Source organism: Aulostomus chinensis, chromosome 5 (assembly GCF_037954235.1).
Source record: "Aulostomus chinensis isolate RoL2024-O1b breed Wild chromosome 5, RoL_Achi_v1.0, whole genome shotgun sequence".
Taxonomy (NCBI): Eukaryota; Metazoa; Chordata; class Actinopteri; order Syngnathiformes; family Aulostomidae; genus Aulostomus; species Aulostomus chinensis.
In genome coordinates this window covers 23674547-23694227 of record NC_141324.1, presented here as the reverse complement: position 1 = coordinate 23694227, position 19681 = coordinate 23674547, and the positions used below count along the sequence as shown (strand labels likewise).

The 19681-nt window shown below is 41.5% G+C and overlaps 2 protein-coding genes across 2 annotated transcripts in view; both read left to right on the top strand.

The window, feature by feature from the left end:
• egfra (epidermal growth factor receptor a (erythroblastic leukemia viral (v-erb-b) oncogene homolog, avian)) overlaps positions 1 to 4895 on the top strand; it is a 43639-nt gene extending 38744 nt beyond the window's left edge. The window contains exons 26-28 of the mRNA XM_086204025.1: positions 813 to 860; positions 964 to 1057; positions 2604 to 4895. Of these exons, the coding sequence (XP_086060151.1) occupies positions 813 to 860; positions 964 to 1057; positions 2604 to 2947 (486 nt within the window). The 3' untranslated portion in view covers positions 2948 to 4895. The remainder of the gene's footprint in view (positions 1 to 812; positions 861 to 963; positions 1058 to 2603) is intronic.
• A 1671-nt stretch (positions 4896 to 6566) lies between these two features.
• Positions 6567 to 19227, top strand: npc1 (Niemann-Pick disease, type C1). The gene is made up of 25 exons (XM_086204024.1): positions 6567 to 6728; positions 8748 to 8873; positions 9021 to 9127; positions 9356 to 9501; positions 9647 to 9814; positions 9916 to 10165; positions 10295 to 10377; positions 10482 to 10852; positions 11044 to 11270; positions 11647 to 11747; positions 12656 to 12758; positions 12855 to 13044; positions 13242 to 13424; positions 13587 to 13701; positions 13920 to 14047; positions 14168 to 14302; positions 14435 to 14524; positions 14662 to 14852; positions 15083 to 15198; positions 15661 to 15790; positions 15892 to 16077; positions 16435 to 16666; positions 16846 to 16959; positions 17188 to 17350; positions 17434 to 19227. The coding sequence occupies exons 1-25, from the start codon at positions 6651 to 6653 to the stop codon at positions 17514 to 17516; spliced, it is 3816 nt and encodes a 1271-aa protein (XP_086060150.1). The 5' UTR covers positions 6567 to 6650; the 3' UTR covers positions 17517 to 19227.
• Positions 19228 to 19681: the final 454 nt, after the last annotated feature.

Below are 19681 nucleotides of genomic sequence, written 5' to 3'. Positions count from 1 at the left end.
ACGGGGCCCCATCATCATCCCCTCTCCCACGTTTCCTCCCAGGTGCCCTGTGATTGACGAGAACTCTTCTACCTCAGGTTCAATGAAGGCCATGCGTAGGTCTGGTGCCTCTACCTGGGATCAGTGCCGTACACTGACAGCCTGGTTAGCCTATACGAGCTTTTAAGTTTGATTACCTTTGCAGGCAACCATGCAAACTTTTAAATCTTTGTCCAATAAAATCTGAGAAGGAGCCTGTTTTTGTAATATGACTGGGGCATGGCCCAGTATGAGTCCAGAAATGTTTTACAGATGGTTGCTCTTTCAGAGACTTTAATTTCCTTTTCTTGTCCAGAGTGATTGCATTGCTGCAGCTGTCACTCTGTTCGCTTTCTTCGCTGGGTTTCCATGGTGTAACACCATTCACCGTCCTCTGACTCGAGAGTCTGACAGAAACAACAAAGCTTGTCAGACAGCGTGAATGAGTAGGAATCTGTTTGATGGTTGCTTATTTTAATCCTCATTAGCTGGTGTTGAAATTACAGCACTCTCCAAGCATAAAAACACATCACGATCGCTCTTTAAAAAGCGCTCGCTTTCCCTCTGAGATGCTTTAAAATAGGAGGTATGAAAAATAGCTGTAGCAGAATCAAAGATAAATAAAGTGGAAGATTAGAAAAATAAAGGTTTTGGCCAAATCCAGAACACAGCAGACTGACTCCTGGTGCACTGAACTTGTCTATTTGACAGCACATGAACCTTTTCCTGACTTCATCAAGCATGCTGAGTCCGTTAAAACATTAGATCTTAAAAAAAGCTTATCTTCTTTACAGAGCCTCAACAGCAGCATTGGAATGTGTCACAGCAGAAACGGCTTATTTGTAAGGGAAAATTCCTTTTATTTTTCAACCCATAAACACTTAAAGGAAATGCTTTCCTTTAAGCACAACAGTTAACAAAAAACGCCTGTGTTTTGTGCTACAGAGTACATTACCGAGCAGAGATGGAAGCATGGTTCTTCGCTATATTCCTGACCCCACAGACAAATCTCTAGACGAGGCCTTCCAGCCAGCCCCAGGCAAGTATCCTTCAACTTCAAAACCCTTGAGTTGCACAACATGTTTATGTCTGTCAAGTGAGGCTCAGATAAACTCTCTTCTGCTGCCTCATTGTTGGTTAAGTGAGGAAGGGGGACACCTAGTGGACAAAAGTATTTTGCTCTTAGAGTGCATTTATCTAGGTGGCTTTTTCTTTTTGGTGGTTCGATGGAATTGATTAGGTTTTGGAGGTCAGAGGTCACCGTTACTGGAAGAAAACTTTTTTTTTTGGCCCCAACTACAAACACCACAACAAGATTTCACACAAATGTCCAATCATATGAAATGATGACATGATGAAATTCTATATCGAAAAGGTTGAAGGTGGGCTCCAGTATGATGTCATAATATTGTGCAAAACCTTTTTATTTGAAAGCCATCTTAGAAACACCTGGAGAGAATGGTCAACCAAAAAGAGGGGGGAAAAAGCCTTTACTCTGACTGGAGTGATTGGCGAGACACACAACCAGGAAGCAGTATTTGTTTGTTTGTTTGTTTGTTTGATCTTAAGACCAAACGGGTGTTGCTTGATTCTTGTCTGTCTTTTTTTTTCTTACCATCTTCTGAATACACATCCATCTTTTTACTGCTCCAAACTCCTCCTCTTAACTTTAACCGGATCAAAATGTGATAAAACAGTGTCCTTGAACACACGGTGAAGACATCATTTTCAGAAGTTTGTCATGTGACTGTAAAGAAGCTTTGATCTGAGTAGAGCAACACTCTTTGATGTGTGCGGCCTATTAAAGGCGTTTCAAGTTTGTGAGTAAGTAGTCACCATTAATCCTCTGACCAGAGTGCACCCATCGATTTATAGTGTATTGATCATAATTGATGCAGCAGAGGATGAGAGAGTTGATTTTAAGGATGTGGTATGAATTAAGGTCCCCATGGTACGTTCCTATACTGTTTCTAGTTGTAGCATACTTTTGTAAGTTTCTCTTAAACACCCACTACTTCTTTGAAAGACTTCATATAAAGTTCAGTTCAAATTATTTTACAAGACCAACGAAATGTCTTTCAGAGCTGCTGCTGACATCAGATGTAAGTTCTGATAGGTTTTTGTATTTCGCCGGTATTTGAATCAGACCGTCTTTGAGGATGAATCAACACTACACATTTCAAGGTGTAAAGTAACTTTTTGTGTCAAAAGGTGAAGGCTGTTTTATTTGCAGATGGTCAATGAGACAGATATCCTCTGATATCCATACAGGGTTGATATACCGGCGCGTCCGTGTCATTTACATCTCACTTGTTCACTGTTTGTACCTTGAATTATTCACATCGTGGTTTACCGCGACAACCCGACTGACTTGTACTCTTAAGGACCTGTCATTGACCTTTTATATGCAGTATTATTGTACCCCGTTAAAAATGTTCCACTGTGCAGTAATGTCATGGTTTATGGGTAAACTGGTAAAACTTTATGGACCATTAAGTTCCATATATGACCCGCGAGTATGTATTTCAGCTGTGTATACACAGCACACCTGTCTCCTAGCTAATATAACCGTCTTCTTCCCACAGACTATATGAACCAGAACGGAGCTTCAAATATGATGAATCCCATTTACCAGCACCCCGGCCCACCCCGCACCCTCCTCCCCACCATCTCCTCGGATGACACAGAGTCGGAATACCTGAACTGCTTTAAGAACAACGCCAACGGACCCGAATATCTCAACGACGTCCCATCCCCCGCCATCCTCCCGCTCACCTCCAACGGCTCTCTTCACAACATTCAGAAATACCACCCGCAGAACAGCATAGACAATCCCGATTATCAACAGGATTTCACTCCCACCTTCAAGACACACACCAACGGACACATCCCTGCAGCAGAGAACGCAGAGTACCTGGGTCCAGACTGAGGATTTAGTGGACAAGGAGACGACATGCAGACAAGAAATAGGAGACTGTTTCCTATCTCAAAGGGCATTCCTGACTGGGACACATGTCCACGTGGTACCATCAGTTATCATATATGTCATATCCTGTCTTTAGGAGACACTTGGTGCAGCTTTCTGTGTTGTCTGCATGCAGTCCTGCTCAACACTCCTCTCATTCCAAAGAGTTTTCTCCTTACAACCAGACTACAAATGACTAGATGAAAGTGGGACTTTTACTAAAAGGAAACTGTTGTAACCCCTGTAAGACTCCCCTTAAAATCACAGCAGTGAAAAAAAATCTCTAAATGTTGTGCACAAAAATGCTGTGATCCAAATGTGTGTGGGTGGAGAAGAAGATGCTATTAAAAGGATGCCAACTCCACCGTTTTTTGTAGGAGGCGGAAAGCTCTGTTGCATAGAACTGAACAGAAAGGCGGCAGCTGAAGCCAAACTATAACGTGTGTGTGTGTGTGTGTGTGTGTGTGTGTGTGTGTGTGTGTGTGTGTGTGTGTGTGTGTGTGTGTGTGTGTGGAATCACACAAGACACAAACAGGACAGATAAGTTGAAAACCGACACCTGATGTGAAGCCTCAGAACTTTTATCTGAGGGGGAAGTCAAGGAGATAAGGAGGGAGTTGTTGAGATTAAAATGCTGGCAAGGGTCCTCGGAGGCCTGACGACACTCTTCCTGAAGGATGAGTCAACGAGGAAACAATGTTTGGATTGTACAGTCAGCTCAAAGGGGAATGCAGGTGAATTAGGTTTGTGCCCTGAGACTGTCCAGATTGGTTTCTTAGGATGTCTACTTTGTCCCACAAACTATGCAAAGGTAAATAAAGTTGTTGTTTTCACACTGCTGTTTTTACCACTGCGCCCGCTCACAAGTCAGCCACCGACTAAGCAACGTGTACTCAGATGGAGCTTTGTGATTGGATGTCAGCGATGATGGTATTCATGGGCAAACATCAGTGACCAAGATCAGAGTTAATGGTCTTGCTCACTGACAATGAAAGCAGGGCAAACCCATAATTAGTCCCGCTAGGGCTGGGAATTGAACTGGCAACCCAAGCTTAAAACTCTATACTTTCAGCCACTTCTCTACACTTCCAGATGTGTGAATCCTTTGTTGGTGTATTAGCCAAAGATAACCACGAGCTTCCTCCCTGCCAAACATCAAAACACTAGCAAATCAAATCAGGCGCCCCAGTGTGCAGCACACATGTCTGATGTTTAAAACCTGCAGCACTCTTATAGTGAATCTATCTATCTGGGACATTAGCTCTTTAATTCAGCCCTTTAATTGATGGTGCTGCACAAATCACATCATTTGTAGCACTTCTGAGTCCAATAAGAGCAGGTTTTTAATGAACGCATTGTTTTTAACAGTTAAAACAATTTTCACCAAATAAAACTGCATCAAAACTGTAAAAGCGGTTAACCACTTCCAAACACATTCCAAAAGAGTTTTCACTGTTCTTACATTCCAGAAAATTTCTGAACTGTCTTAGACCATGTGAGCGTTTTTACATCAAATTTGTATTTCCCCCTAAACGTGATGGACTCGATCCTGTAACTAAGGATGTTCAAGGTGGTCTAATGTATTGATCTGTGTGTACTGTTTGAACACTATAGTTTCACACAGGGTGTCGACACTGAATCTATGAACGTAGCTTCAAAGTCTTGCGAGAGCGTTAACTTTGACATAATTATTCCTAGTTTTAAAGGAATATACAGTTGTAGCAACCTGTAAGCTTTCTGTTGCAGATTTCGCAGGTACATGTACAGATGGCAGTGATAATTATAAGTTTAAAAATGATAGTTATAATTCATGCTATCCGTTTTGCCACATCATACACAAATATACACTTATTCCTGAATTGTGATTATTTCATTTCAAATAAAAACAAATAAAACATCATTTTGCTATGGAAATAAATATTGTGGGTGCTTTTCTTTTTATTTGTTGTAAACATGTTCCCAACTTTTTTAAGTGCAAGGTAACCTACAGGGAGGACACTTGAGTTCCCGATGATTCACTCATCTGTTCTGTTTTTTCATCTTGACGGCTGCAGCCCTTCAAGTAACAATTTGATGAGAGCCTTTAAAAGATAAGGGGCTGAAAGAAAGCCGTATCCATGCCCATGCTTCACTCTTTCATAAGAACTGATTGAAATGCACATATGTTTGGTGAGTGACGTGACTTGAAACCGTCACTGCAAGGAGATAAGAGGTGCTTGATTAAGCATTAGGGGGCATCTCATCACTGTATGTGAACACAATACTTTAATAATGTAGTTCAGTAGATCAAAGGCAGGTCTTGATTTAGATGCTCCTGATTCTGCCCTTCCTGGCTGTCCAACCAAGGAGTTACCTGACCGGTGTGTCACGGCCTCCTCACTGGGGGCAAATTGAACCATTAAATTGAATAAACACACAGAAAGGATGTGGTGTTGTCTACTGTGTCCACAACGCAAATGAAAAAAGCGTAATTATTACCTCAGACGCTACAGCTGTGCAAGGGATTTTCTTCCGCAGCTGCAGATCTCAAGCAGATTTAGATCAATTTTGAACATTTCAGTAAGAGTGAGTAAATAAAAGATATGCGGATATAGAAGTGTGTATGAACCTATTTCAAAAAAACAGCATGAATTCATATTTAATAGGATGTTTTGCGTTAGTTTAGTCATGTTCAGCAACAGTAGAGATCTCTGAACTTAGGTACCAATTTACTATTTAAATATTAGTGATATATAATAACTGAACTTTAAGCTTGGAATTGGTGTTTTCGGTGTATTATTAAACTAACTCAGTAAGTCCCTCATTAACACACTTAAAAGACCAGTCTGCCGGTTGTATATTTCAATAGCTAAGTTGAAAACAAAAATATGTAATAATAATGGAGCTAGGATATATTAAATGGACTCAATTTTATATAGTGTTTTTCTACCTTAGTGGCACTCAAAGCGCTTTACAGTGTCATCTCATTCACCCATTCACACACACTGATGGTGGAGGCTACCATGCAAGACACCAACCTACTCATCAGGAGCAATTATGGGTCCAGTATCTCGCTCAAGGACACTTCCACATGGTCACCGGGGTCAAGGACTGAAACAGCGATCCTTTGGTTGCTCGATGGCCACTCTACAACTGAGCCACGCCGCCCTTAGCAGCCATTCGACTTGAGGAGAGATCTGCATCAGTTTAAAACAATGAATTTCTATGAATATGAATACAGTTGCGCTCTTTCATTTTGTTCATGTATTTCCAAATTAGCTTTCATTCATATTTTCTGATATTTCTATTTCCATTAGACACTGAATGACCGTATCATGAAAGGGCTAATTGATGAGATCAACACGATGATAGTAATAAAATTTGACTTGATATTTATGAAGAAGGCTGATATGTTGTACTTATGTTTTAACACCTCCCCCCCCCAAAAAAAGAGAAACAAGAACTCAGTTCCTTACTGAAAGACTATAACAGCTTTTATAGATTCAGATGTTTGCGTCACGTCAGATGTGTTTAGATGTAATTTGTCACCAGCACCGCTTGGTGGCAGCACTCAAGGGACAGTTTGTCTCCACCCCACACAAATAATCCCACGAAGAGTAGAGCAACAACAAGATATGTGAAACTTTGCCAGACCTGTCACTTCGTTTCGATCTTTTCAGTAAGCGTGATGAGGTCCTTACCAAGAGGAAGCGGTTTGTGTATACTTTTTTTTATTGCATTCCTGTCGGAGGGATATTTTAGATGGGTAAGTGAATTAAACGTCCGTGTTCTCGTGATAAAAAACATGACTCAGCTTCGTGCGCCCCTGCCAGTGTAATGTTAATCTGAGGCAGCTAACGTTAGCGAGGGGTTTCAGGTCAGTTCATTTACTGAGGATACCCGTGTTTTCCCAGTGTTATGATTCCCTTCGACAGTAATGGATTTACTAGACAGCGGAGCAAAATAACCAATGCTACTTGAAATTCTGGTTAAAAACAATAATAATGCCATTAAAGTGAAAACGCTAGCTTGGACGTGGCTCTGACACTGGTAGTGCCTGTAATCGTTAAACGTGTCGGGAACAAAAATCTAATTATATCATCTTGTCATCATTCAGATGAAACTAACGTCAAATCTAAAATAAACGTTTCTCATTGGCTGCGTCTTGAAGCTGTAAATATTCCCAGTCAAAATGTTAGCAACCTGGAATGAAAATCTCAGAATCGAAATGGCATACCTCTGCTTGTGGATGGAAATCACATTATATTTCATTTGGGGTTTGCAGAGTTAATTCATAACCAATCATATGAAAATTCACAAAGACGTTAAGTAATGCTTTATTAAGCATGTGTTCGACTATATTTACATCAATGATGAAGGGCACCAATATGTTATTCTCCGGTAACTGAGATGGCTGGTTAAGTATTACGAAAGATGGATGGTGATGATCGTGTTAAAAGCAAAAGGGTACCAGATTAAAATGAAAACTGTCCTTTCAAATAACATACATAAAGGTGTAATAACACAAGATTCCTTTTTTACAGAGCAATTATTTTTTCCGTTATCCATCAACAGGTAAATAATCCCAATCCGGTTATCAAGTGATGGATGTCATGATGATTTCATTCATTCATTCATTAGATTTGAGATCTGCTCATTGAGTCGCTGCTGCTGCAGGATGTGCTCCCTCATGGAGAGTTATTGGTTGTAAATTCATTAAAGAAGTGTACCTGTAAGGTGTCATGAGATAACTTTTGTTGTGATTGTTTAGACAAGTAAAACTGACTTGACTTGACTAGAATTGATTTAATCAGATGTAGATAATGCTCACTCACAATCAGTAGAGTCACACCCCCACGCATTGTCACTAATCATTGATTTTTAAGATAAGTTATGAGTGTAAGAACAAAGTTGTGGAAGGAGTTAAAAGTATTGATCACTTGAGGACAGCAGCGGTTATCTAGAAAGGATTTTACAGAAACGTGTGTGTTTCTGTGAGTAGCATGATTTGTTCATGAAAGACTGCAAATAAACAGTATAGGTTTCTGTTTGGCATTCGATTCAGATACTGTCTACTATTTTTCAAATGAATGTTTGATAGATTTGCAGTACTGGCCTATTCTGGAGCTCCTGAAGTCTTTAAATGAAAAAAAAAAAAAGGGCAGAGGCACAAGTGGGCCAAAGTGTATCACTGGTCTTCGTCATGAAACTGTAGAGTAAGTGAATTAACTTCCCTAAGTCGTGCCTGCCGATGAAGAACATGTGAGAGCTCTGCTGCTGAATAGACAAAAACATTTTAACTGCAAAAGCTGTTAAAAGACTGACAATAAAAATCCATTCTAAAACCTGTCAAATTCAGTTTCCCTACAGTTGCACAAAAAAACAACAACCCAGAACTTGGTTATACACGTAACACATCAACTGAAGTGTTGTTTGCTGCTGCTATAGAAATGTGATCATATTGTGTGTCAGGGTTTGGTCAACATTTCCTGATATGACTAAGCCGAGTGATGCTATGTCTTAATTACACCGCTTACTCTTCAAATATCACGTTGAAAAGGGAAACATTTTTTGCAGAAGTGAAATTTTTATTTTCAGAATTGCAAAGCACAAGACACCAGATCACCGATAAATAAGCATGATCAGAGTCTTATCCTTGCAGATCCGGACCCTCGTGGGTGTTGCCATTGTTGATTGGAAATCCAAGTTGCTTTACATGGTATTCACTTGATTAGATGAGTTCTCTGCACTTGTGAGCATTGTGTTTTTGTTGTGTTACTGTCAGGTTGAGGCGCAACACTGTGTGTGGTATGGTGAGTGTGGAGAATCTGAAAAAGTACGTGGAAAGAAGTACAACTGCAACTACACTGGTCCTCCAAAAGCACTAAATGAGAGTCTGGAACTCCTCACGGTACATATCCTGATACTTCCTACTTACTGCTGATGTTTCATGCTCAGATGATTCTCTCCAGCTGTGTTTCATTTGTATGACGTAAAAAAAAAAAATCATGTTAAAACTTATCAAAGTGACATCATTACTTGATGGGTTTCTGTGCAGGAGCTTTGTCCTGGATACGACTATGGAGACCGTAATATCTGCTGTAATGCCGACCAGTTGCGCACTCTCAAAGGGAGCCTCCAACTGCCCCTTCAGTTCCTGTCCCGGTATGCACTTTGGTTATAACATTAACGAGCACATGACCCGAAGTCACCATTCTGGACCATGAAGACGAGGCTATCTTTCGCAAACTCAAGACTCAGATATTGTAGTCACTTAACCACATTTGTCATCATGTTATTGTTTTCCCTGTGCACTAAAAAAACACTTTTAAACTTTCACTTGTGTTATTATTCCCTCAGTTATTCAGTGACTACTTTCACATCTGTGTGTAGGTGCCCCGCTTGTTTCTACAACTTGATGAATCTCTTCTGTGAGCTGACGTGCAGCCCCCACCAGAGTCAGTTCATGAATGCCACCAAGTTCAATGGGTCCAACGTCCTGGAAGTGCAGTATTACATCGGAGAAACATTTTCTAACGGTGAGTTCACACACCACTGATATGCTGCGGAAATGACTTCAGCATGAGATCACGCTCTCGCTTGGCTAATTCTGTCTGTAGCTGAAGTTCATATTCAGTTGAAACAGGGAAGCGTGAAGTGTAACTTTTGTGACTTTTTTTCCAGCCATGTATAATGCCTGTAAGGACGTCCAGGCGCCGTCGAGCAATGTGAAGGCTTTATCACTGCTTTGTGGCAAAGATGCAAGTGACTGCAACGCTACTAACTGGATCCAGTACATGTTTGATATAAACAACGGGCAGACTCCCTTTCCTATCAACCCCATTTTCTCCGGTAAATCTGCCACCTGTTTTCACAATGCAAATAAAAAGTTATTTCTGTGTTTATGTCAATACAGTTTTCATTAATTTCTGTTTGCTGTTTCTTTGCTCAAGACGTCCCAAAGTCTGGTTACACTCCTATGAACAACAAGACGTATGACTGCACAGAAGGACTGGAGGACGGCTCAGGTCCCTGCTCCTGTCAGGATTGCTCAAAGGCCTGTGGTCCTAAACCCGTCCCCCCTCCTATCCCCCCTCCGTGGACAATCTTCGGTATCGATGCCATGACCGTAATCATGTGGATCTCTTACACAGCCTTCCTTTTCGTCTTTATTGGAGCTGTGCTAGCAGCTTGGTGTTACAGGTAAAGGACTGGTGGGATATTCTACTGGGACCAGTATTGGATATCAACGCTCCTATCGTTTGTTATCGCTCTGTTTTTTTTTATATCTAATTATAATTTGTGTTGTTGTTTTTGTTTTTTTGTATTCAGGAAAACAACAATCATGTCTGAGTACGGCCCCATATTGGACAGCAATAACCCGCTGTCCCTCAACAGTGATCATCCTGACACAGGTAAATCTAACATGTCTTGTTCCTAAAGTTGTAACAGAAGAAATCAAATTATTTCATAAAAGTCACATGACTGAAAGTAACTCCCAGTCCTCTTTTCATCTTAGTAAATGCATCATGCTGTGAAACGCTGGGTGAACGCTTTGAGAATATACTGCGGAACATCTTCAGCGCCTGGGGTTCCTTCTGTGTGCAATATCCCTTCCTGGTCATACTGGGCAGTCTGATACTGGTGGTGGCCTCGTCCGGGGGCCTGGTCTACATGCGCATTACCACTGACCCCGTCGAGTTGTGGTCATCTCCCAGGAGCCAGGCACGCCAGGAGAAGGATTACTTTGACAGCCACTTTGGACCTTTCTTTAGAACTGTACAGCTCATTATAACCACGCCTCTCAATGACACGTTCATCTACTCCCCCTACCTTGGTGGATCAGATGTTCCATTTGGAGCCATCTTTGACAAAGAAATACTGCATCAGGTGGGTCCTTTGAGTGGTAAACTTAAAGCGATCTTGCTGTAATTAGAGCTTCGGGGAGTTTGGTACAAGTGCTGTTGTTTCTGTAGGATCCAAACTAAACTTCATGAGGTTAGACTATCATCAGGAGCAGCTGCATCTGTGAAACTGTGATTCATTTGTTCCTCTTTCTTTATCTTATTTTGACCTTCCAGGTCCTGGATCTGCAGCTGGCTATTGAAGCTCTTGTAACCACATACGAGGGCCAAAATGTTACCCTGAGGGACATTTGCTTGGCTCCTTTGGCCCCATTCAACGACAACTGTACCATCTTGAGTGTCCTCAATTACTTCCAGAATAGCCATGACGTGCTGGACCACATTAAAGGAGACGAATTCTTTGTTTACGCAGACTATCATAGCCACTTCCTCTACTGTGTCAGGTGATTATTTGTGGTTCAGTTCTTCTGTTCCTCAATGACCTCTAATTCTTTTTTGACATTCTTTATTTCCTTGTTTTTTTTTTAGCAGAACACTTTGTGGTCAAAACGAAATTAGTAAAAATGCAAATCAGTGTCTGAAGGAAACGTCTGCATCTCAGGAGAAAATGTGTTCTCCCTGTCTGCAGATATTGAGAGCTGCTGTGGTGATCGGTTGGCTCTTAAAATAGAATAATTACACTTCCTTATTGGTTGTCATGAAGGGTTTCTATTTATGGAGGTCGTAACAGCACAACAATGAGGTTTAAAACATAGCAGACAACCACTGATCGAATGATGACTGGTTTTTCATAGAAAATTTCATGTTTTCCTCTTGCAGTGCACCAGCAAGCCTCAACGACACCACCCTCCTCCACGATCCTTGCCTGGGTACTTTTGGAGGTCCCATCTTCCCGTGGCTGGCGCTCGGTGGCTACGACGGTAAGATGTACACGGGCGTAAGATTTAGGCGTATGCACCTGGACTTCTTTTGGTGTAGAAGACGTTTCGCCTCCAAGATAACCTTCACCGACATAAGATGTATATGTTTTTGAGGAAGTGGACGGACTGTTTTTCACTGACGCAGGTTTTTTAAATTGAGCTAGAACACGCTGTGCAGATTTTAAACCTTCATGCTATCTTCGCAGATTTTTTTCTTGTTGCACCAGTAGGGGAAAAAAAAAGTGAACTTCTGGACATTATCCTTCTGCTTGTAGATTTCCAGCTGTATGAGTTACACCTGACACTTTTACACCAGCTGCTGAGCGTGCACAGTATTTTGAATATATTGGCACTTAGAAGCTATAAGAACCCCCTACATGCCGTGTACAGTGTAATAGCCTCTGTGTGGGATGCGTATATAAAAGCTATTACCTACTACTCTGTAATGATTAGCCAGGCTGCTATAGCAATAACTGCCATGATTCTCACAATAAAATAATGCTTCTCTGAGCACATTTAGCTTAAATATGCTAATTTTCAGCTTCTCTGATGTTTACTGTTAACTGTTTGCACGACTCACAGTTCAACAATAGAATTTTTTTCTCTTATCGATCCTTTATTCAGCCCCTCGGATCATCCTCTATCCAAGATAAACCATTTTAGCTTCCATCTATTTAAGCTCCCTCCCAAAATATCCTACTTTCTTCTGTTTGGCCATTTCCCTTGAGCCCGCAGAAGTGCTGCTGTTCCTTCAGTTGTTGAGTTTGCTGTCTCAGTAGCAAATATTAATTTAAGGACCAAAAAAGCATAAATAAATCCTAATTAACTTTCCATAGTACTTGTCATTGTGGTTTATATTGAGAGTATGCAATAAATGCATCTTGTTTGTTTGTTTTTCCACACCACAGATACCAACTACAACAACGCCAGCGCCCTGGTGATCACTTTCCCTCTCAACAACTACCTGAATGACACTGTCAGGCTGGGCAAAGCTCGGGCCTGGGAGAACGAGTGAGACATCCACCCACTTTCTAAAGTTTGTTCGATTGAGCTGTTAAAGCTAGCATCAGTTCCTGGTATTTACTGTGCTATTTCTGTGCATTTCAGATTCATCAACTTCATGAAAAACTTCAGTAACCCCAACCTGACCATAGCCTTCACTGCAGAGAGGAGCATTGAAGACGAGATTAACCGAGAGAGCAACAGTGACGTCAGCACCATCGTGATCAGCTATGCTATCATGTTCATCTACATCTCCCTGGCGCTGGGTCACATCCACAGCTTCAGGAGAGTCATGGTATGAGTTGTGCCTCTGAATAGAATTCCTATCTTACTGTACACACATCACCTTGGCTTTCCTCCATCCATCATCTGACGCATGAGCTCAACGAACGACTTTGAAACTCGCACAACACGCTCGACAACTTTTCGCATTTCAAGCGTGAAGGGAGCAGCGAAGGAGAGACATTGAGCTGATCTTTTTCTCACTCACAGGTGGACTCTAAGATTTCTCTGGGTATCGCTGGCATCCTGATTGTGCTGAGCTCTGTGTCCTCCTCTCTGGGGATCTTCAGCTATGTTGGGATCCCACTCACCCTCATTGTCATCGAGGTCATTCCCTTCCTGGTTCTGGCTGTTGGAGTGGACAACATATTTATTATAGTACAAACATACCAGGTACATTATTAACTTTCCCTCCACTGAAATTGTGTACCGTCACCTAGTTTTTTATGATGTATTTATTGTCTTCCCTGATGGTATAATAGTGCCTGTATTTATATCGTTTGATTGCAGGGCTTTGTCTCTGACTTAAATGTGCTTTTTTATATTTGGTAACAGCGAGATGAGCGGCTTCCTCAGGAGGAACTCCACCAGCAGATTGGTCGTATTCTTGGAGATGTTGCTCCGAGCATGTTCCTCTCCTCCTTCTCTGAGACTGTGGCCTTCTTCCTGGGTAAATGTAACATATACTGTGTGTGTGTGTGTGTGTGTGTGTGTGTGTGTGTGTGTGTGTGTGTGTGTGTGTGTGTGTGTGTGTGTGTGTGTGTGTGTGTGCTGGTATGATATAAATTCAAGTATTGAGAGGACAGAATGGACCGAGTAACCTCAAAAAGTGTCATATTTTTCTAAAGAGTCACATGCTGATAATACTGTTGACTCTTTGGTCTGCAGGAGCGCTGTCCAACATGCCTGCAGTGAGGACTTTTTCTCTGTTTGCTGGCTTGGCCGTTTTTATTGATTTCCTGTTGCAGATCAGTTGCTTTGTCAGCTTGCTTGGTTTGGACTTGAGGAGGCAGGAGGTGAGTTTGAGGGAAAAGTTGGGGACAGTGATGATAATACTGTAGGGTATTTTTGTGTGAACCCTACTAAACACAGCACGTGTTTGACATCTTTTAAGTAAACCACGCTTTGTCCAAAAGGGTAATCGTCTAGACATCATTTGCTGCGTGAAGCTGCCGGAAGGTCAGGAGACAAAGACAGACAGCCTTCTCTTCCGCTTTTTCAAGAAAATCTATGCCCCTTTTGTCCTCAAAGAGTGGGTGCGGCCCATCGTAGTAAGTGATTTTTTTTTCTTTTAATCATGCTGCTTCTTTTCTGTCCTGTTGGAATTGTGTTAAAATGATGTGACATGAAAGAGAAAGGAATTATATTTTGTACATTAAATGCATCTGTTTCTCTTTTTTCAGGTGGCAGTGTTTGTGGGAATGCTTTCCTTCAGTATTGCTGTGGTGAATAAAGTAGAGATCGGACTGGACCAGAAACTCTCCATGCCTGATGTAAGTCATTGTCACTTCCTTGTCAGTTGTCAAGGAAGCGAACTCAGTCACGTGACTTAAATTAGCTTAACACATGATTATAATCTGGCTTGCCTTCCTGTTCTTGGTCCATTCTGACACTCTGTCTCCTCATCTAGGACTCTTACGTGTTGGAGTACTTCAAGAACATGAGCAAGTACCTCCACACTGGAGCTCCGGTGTACTTTGTGGTAGAGGACGGTCTCAACTACAGTAACCCAGAGGACCAGAACGCTGTGTGTGGAGGGGTGGGCTGTAACAACAACTCTCTGGTGCAGCAGGTCTACACAGCCTCACTCATCAGCAACTAGTAAGAGTCAGAACCAAGTTCATGTATATACACAAGACAAACTGTCGATATATTGAGAATAACTGAACTTATAATATAGATTAGTGTTGGACATTAACTATAAAATGGAATGGTGAGACCTGGATGGACAAATCCTCATTAAATTTATTTAAATCATATTTAAATCGTACAACCTGCTAGAGATGTTGCTCTGATCTAAGCGTCAACTCGACTGTTCCGTTTGCTTTCAGCACCACCATTGGCTTCACGCCGTCCTCCTGGCTGGACGACTACTTTGACTGGGTGAAGCCGCAGTCCACCTGCTGTCGATACTACAACGCCACCGGAGCCTTCTGCAATGCCTCTGGTAAACGTTAATCCAATGTCAACACGCTCTGACCTCTTGTCTCAGCCTTGCGAGAAGCTTTTTTTTTTCCATGTTTTCATGCATACAAGGAAGTCGAGCACATTTCAGGGCAAAAAGATAGCAAGGCTGTGGCGATGCAAAACATTTCAATTTCATAACAGTTGAAATATCACACACTGGTGTGCTCAGGAAGATTCAGACATTGCAGATGTGACTGAGTGTAATTCACACACTATAATTGATCATTAAACAGCGCAGATATGAATTGTGGAAAATCATGTGTTCCACTTTCAGGAACCATTTATATATCATCATGCTGCTTTGACATTTCAAAAATACTTTTCCTTTAAGGGAAATTAATTCTACTCTTGCTGAGAGGGCTTTATGAAATCACGTTATTTTAGGTGTTGTTTTGCCTCACAGAACAGGTTTGAATTCTTCTTTTGGGATATATTTTTTCAGTGGTAGACCCATCATGTGTCCACTGTCGGCCAATGACGCCCAGCGGAAAGCAGCGGCCCGTTGGGGGAGACTTCATGCGGTTCCTGCCCATGTTCCTGTCTGACAATCCTAACGTCAAATGTGGAAAAGGGTAATTTTATAGATCATTTAATCGTCATGTTTCTTGTATGATTATATGCTCAGTTTCTTTAACTTTACTCTCTCTCTCACGGTTCATTTATTCTCCTCCAGCGGTCATGCAGCCTACGCAACAGCAGTTGACCTGTATCCCAACAACACAGGGGTTGGAGCTACTTACTTTATGACCTATCACACCATCCTGAAGGAGTCCCCAGACTTCATAGATGCTTTGAGAATGGCCCGAAACCTGGCTGAGAATATCAGTCAGACCATGGATCACAAGGTTTTTGCCTACAGGTCAGTCCTCCTATAATAAACTGTCAAGATGATTTTTTTTTTTCACAGAGTTAGCACCTGTCTGACATGGTGTTTTTAATCTAAAGGTTTTGTTTGTTTTGAACTCAATGTTCAAGGCTGTCCAGGGGCTAAATGGGTCATAGATAAGCCCTCAGCAAAGAAATGATTTTAAATGCTGACGTTTGACCTTCAGTAGGAAAGTTTCCTGTCCCCTCTGCTGCTAATGTAGACCAAAGCCTCGGATAGAGAGGTTTTGTGACAATATTCCACCAAAAATTAGATTTTTTGTTTCGATGCTTTGAAATAAAGGCGAGCTTAAAGCAGCTGGGTTTGTAAAATTGTTTTCTTCCTTCGCAGCGTCTTCTACGTGTTCTACGAGCAGTACCTGTCCATCGCCTATGACACGGCTCTGAACTTGAGCGTGTCCCTTGCAGCCATATTTGTTGTGACGACGGTGTTGCTGGGCTTCGAGCTGTGGTCAGCCATCCTCGTCAGCTTGACCATCGCCATGATCCTGGTCAACATGTTCGGGGTCATGTGGTTGTGGAACATCAGCCTGAATGCGGTATCGCTGGTGAACCTGGTCATGGTGAGACGCAGCATGAAAACACTCACACCACAACTGCAACAAGCGTGATAGTAGAATAACGGGTAGATCGAAAATATGAAATATTCCAACACAGGCCAGCAAAGACAAAGTCTATTAGTTTGCGTTTCATCATTTCCATGTTTCCGCCAGTGCTGAGTAGTTTCTGTGGTTTGTTGCAGGCGTGTGGCATCTCTGTGGAGTTCTGCAGTCATATTGTTCGAGCGTTCTCCGTCAGCGTGAGGAACAACAGAGTGGAGCGAGCTGAGGAGGCTCTGGCTCACATGGGCAGCTCTGTAAGTCTTATTTGACCTCACAGGAAGTGATACATTCCTTTTGTTTTATAATAACAGCTGCTTTTTTTTTTTTTTTTGGTGAAAAAATAATGCTCCTTCCTGATTTTGTGTGCTAATATTTAAAATAATTTAGGTCCTTTGTTCATCAAAGCCATTAATAATCATTTGTGTCCCAGGTTTAGTGGTGCGTTTCTGCGTGTTGAGTGGTCCTAACTGTGTCTGTCACAGGTTTTCAGTGGGATCACTTTAACAAAGTTCGGAGGAATCCTGATCCTGGCACTCTCCAAGTCTCAGATCTTCCAGGTCTTCTACTTCAGGATGTACTTGGCCATCGTGCTGCTGGGGGCCACGCACGGCCTCATCTTCCTTCCCGTCCTGCTCAGTTATATCGGTCGGTGACGTGAAGAAAAAAACAGATTCATGCAGAGATTTCATTCTAGTTTATACTAAATTTCTGTTTTGTGACTCTTCCAGGTCCTTCGGTGAACAGAGCAAAGGTGTTTGCCGCTAACAAGCGCTACGCTGGTACAGAGAGGGAGCGCCTACTCAACTACTAGCAGTCAGAGATTATGGACAATGAACTATTTGTCTGCGAGGGACAGAGTGGGTGTGAGCGCCAGCCATTTCTGTGATTACTGACACACACTCATCATCGTTGTCACTACTATGCATGGATCTAACTCAGGAATACACATGCCCTGGAGCATCAGAGGCCTTTTTCAAAACGCATTTCCTCAGAGGACTGGAACCCCGGCGTTGTCCCTCTCCTCACACTACAGGACAAGCTTCAATGTTTGAAGCACAATTGACAAACACACAACAGAGAAAATGACACTTTGACCGTGTGGACATAGCAGAGACCTCAGCCCCCCCATCATTAGTTTACAGACAGCCTCAACTCAGTTCCATATGCTATAGGTTATTTTGATTTGGGAAAACTCCAAAAGGTCAGTTTTCATGTTTATATGTACGAAAACTGACCTTTTGGAGTTTTATATATATATTATTATATATATTTGATTCAACTAATGTTTATTAAACTTCGCAACAGATTTAACAGACAACAAAAGCAATATCATCATTTCACATCATGTTCGGCATCTACTTGAAACTGGAGTGTTGTTACTGAGACAGCCAGGCAGCCACTTGTTGCAGTTTCACTCAGCAATAACATGTTTCCTGTGTTTTGTCTTCGGAGTTTTCAAGTATTTGAAAAGTATTCGGTTTAACTTTCCTCTCGCCAACTAGGATTAAGAATTATATTTAAAACAAACGGCAACAAAAAAACAAATGTGCAGACTTTCAGCTCTTGTGGCTTTTGAGGTTTTCACATCCGTGTTGGTTTGAACTTTGTATCACTTACTTCTGCACGAGTGTAGAGACACATCTGTTCCTGAAGACCCCAAACCGTTTCTACATTTAATTAACCTGGTCTTTCATTTCCACATTTGTTTATACTTCAGATGTTTGCATGACTAGAATCGTAATCCAGCCATGATGCTGTCGAGTGTGCAGACATCCAGATTCATGCTCATGCCAGGTGTTGTGAGTAATATTTTGTCTAATAACGGTTTTACACTGAAGTGTAGTATAAATATTACATTTTTGCAGTTACAAAACAAATTTGTTGCCTAAAAAGACAAGGAAACTAATCTTAAAATGGAAATGTAAATAGCTTCCACAGAACTAATTTAGATATTCTTTGACCTAACATGCGGTAATACGTTTTTCATTCCTACATCTCTAAGTTATTATTTTTATTATATTGACTGTTGACATTGTGTTGCCAGACATTGCTGTGTGAAAACCCCCTTCCAGAGTCCAAATCCGTCAAGTAATAATAGCCAAACTGTATTCATCCCACTTCGTTGTTTCTGTGTACCTTGGATAGCGGAGTCTTTCAGTCAAGGCGAAGTGCGCCCTCTCAAACTGAAAGACGGTTTGGACTTAACTGGAAGAGGTTGTCTTCAAAAACACAGTACAATTCCTTCTGGCACGGGTTTTTAAATGATGCAGTTCTCCAGAATGTAAGTTAAATAAGTTTGAACCTCGATGTTAGAAATGTTTATGAGCAACTGACTGAAGGGGCTGTATGGAGTGTGCTTGTAGACAGTGCTGTGCATTGCTAAGAGACCAATCATCGCTGACCCTGACGAACGTGAGGGTACGAGTTTTTAACAGTTTTAACACATTAAAAAGTTTCATGAAAGTTTAAAGTCAAGCCTCCTTCTCATTTGCTGTTTGTTCTGTGAATTCATGATTTGACCATAAATGATTTGCACCGATGTCTCAGAAGATATATTTGATATTAAAGTATTTATTGCTGTCGCTAACGCACTCTGCTACTTTCAAGAAGCCATTGTAAGCTATTGTCCTCATTCATGAAATGCTTTTACGCACACGTTTGTTCTTAACACTCTTCACACTTTTTTTTAGCTCTCTGTTTTATTAGAAAAAGCGGAAATAAATCTTTGGTTGGTCGACAGTTTAAAGAGGCGCACAATAGACGTCCTTTCCTGTCCTGCTGCCCTCCAGCAAGTCTTGTTAAAATCAAACAGGTAGGTTTTGCATAATCCTACTGACAGAGGGACAAACAAATAAACAAACCAACAGATGCGATGGAATCGTGAGTGATAACCTCCACCTTCTCAGCAGAGACGAGTGTTGACGCATTTGCAGTAAAAACGTCCCAAGTGGTGGTGTTGATATTCTGCTGATTGAC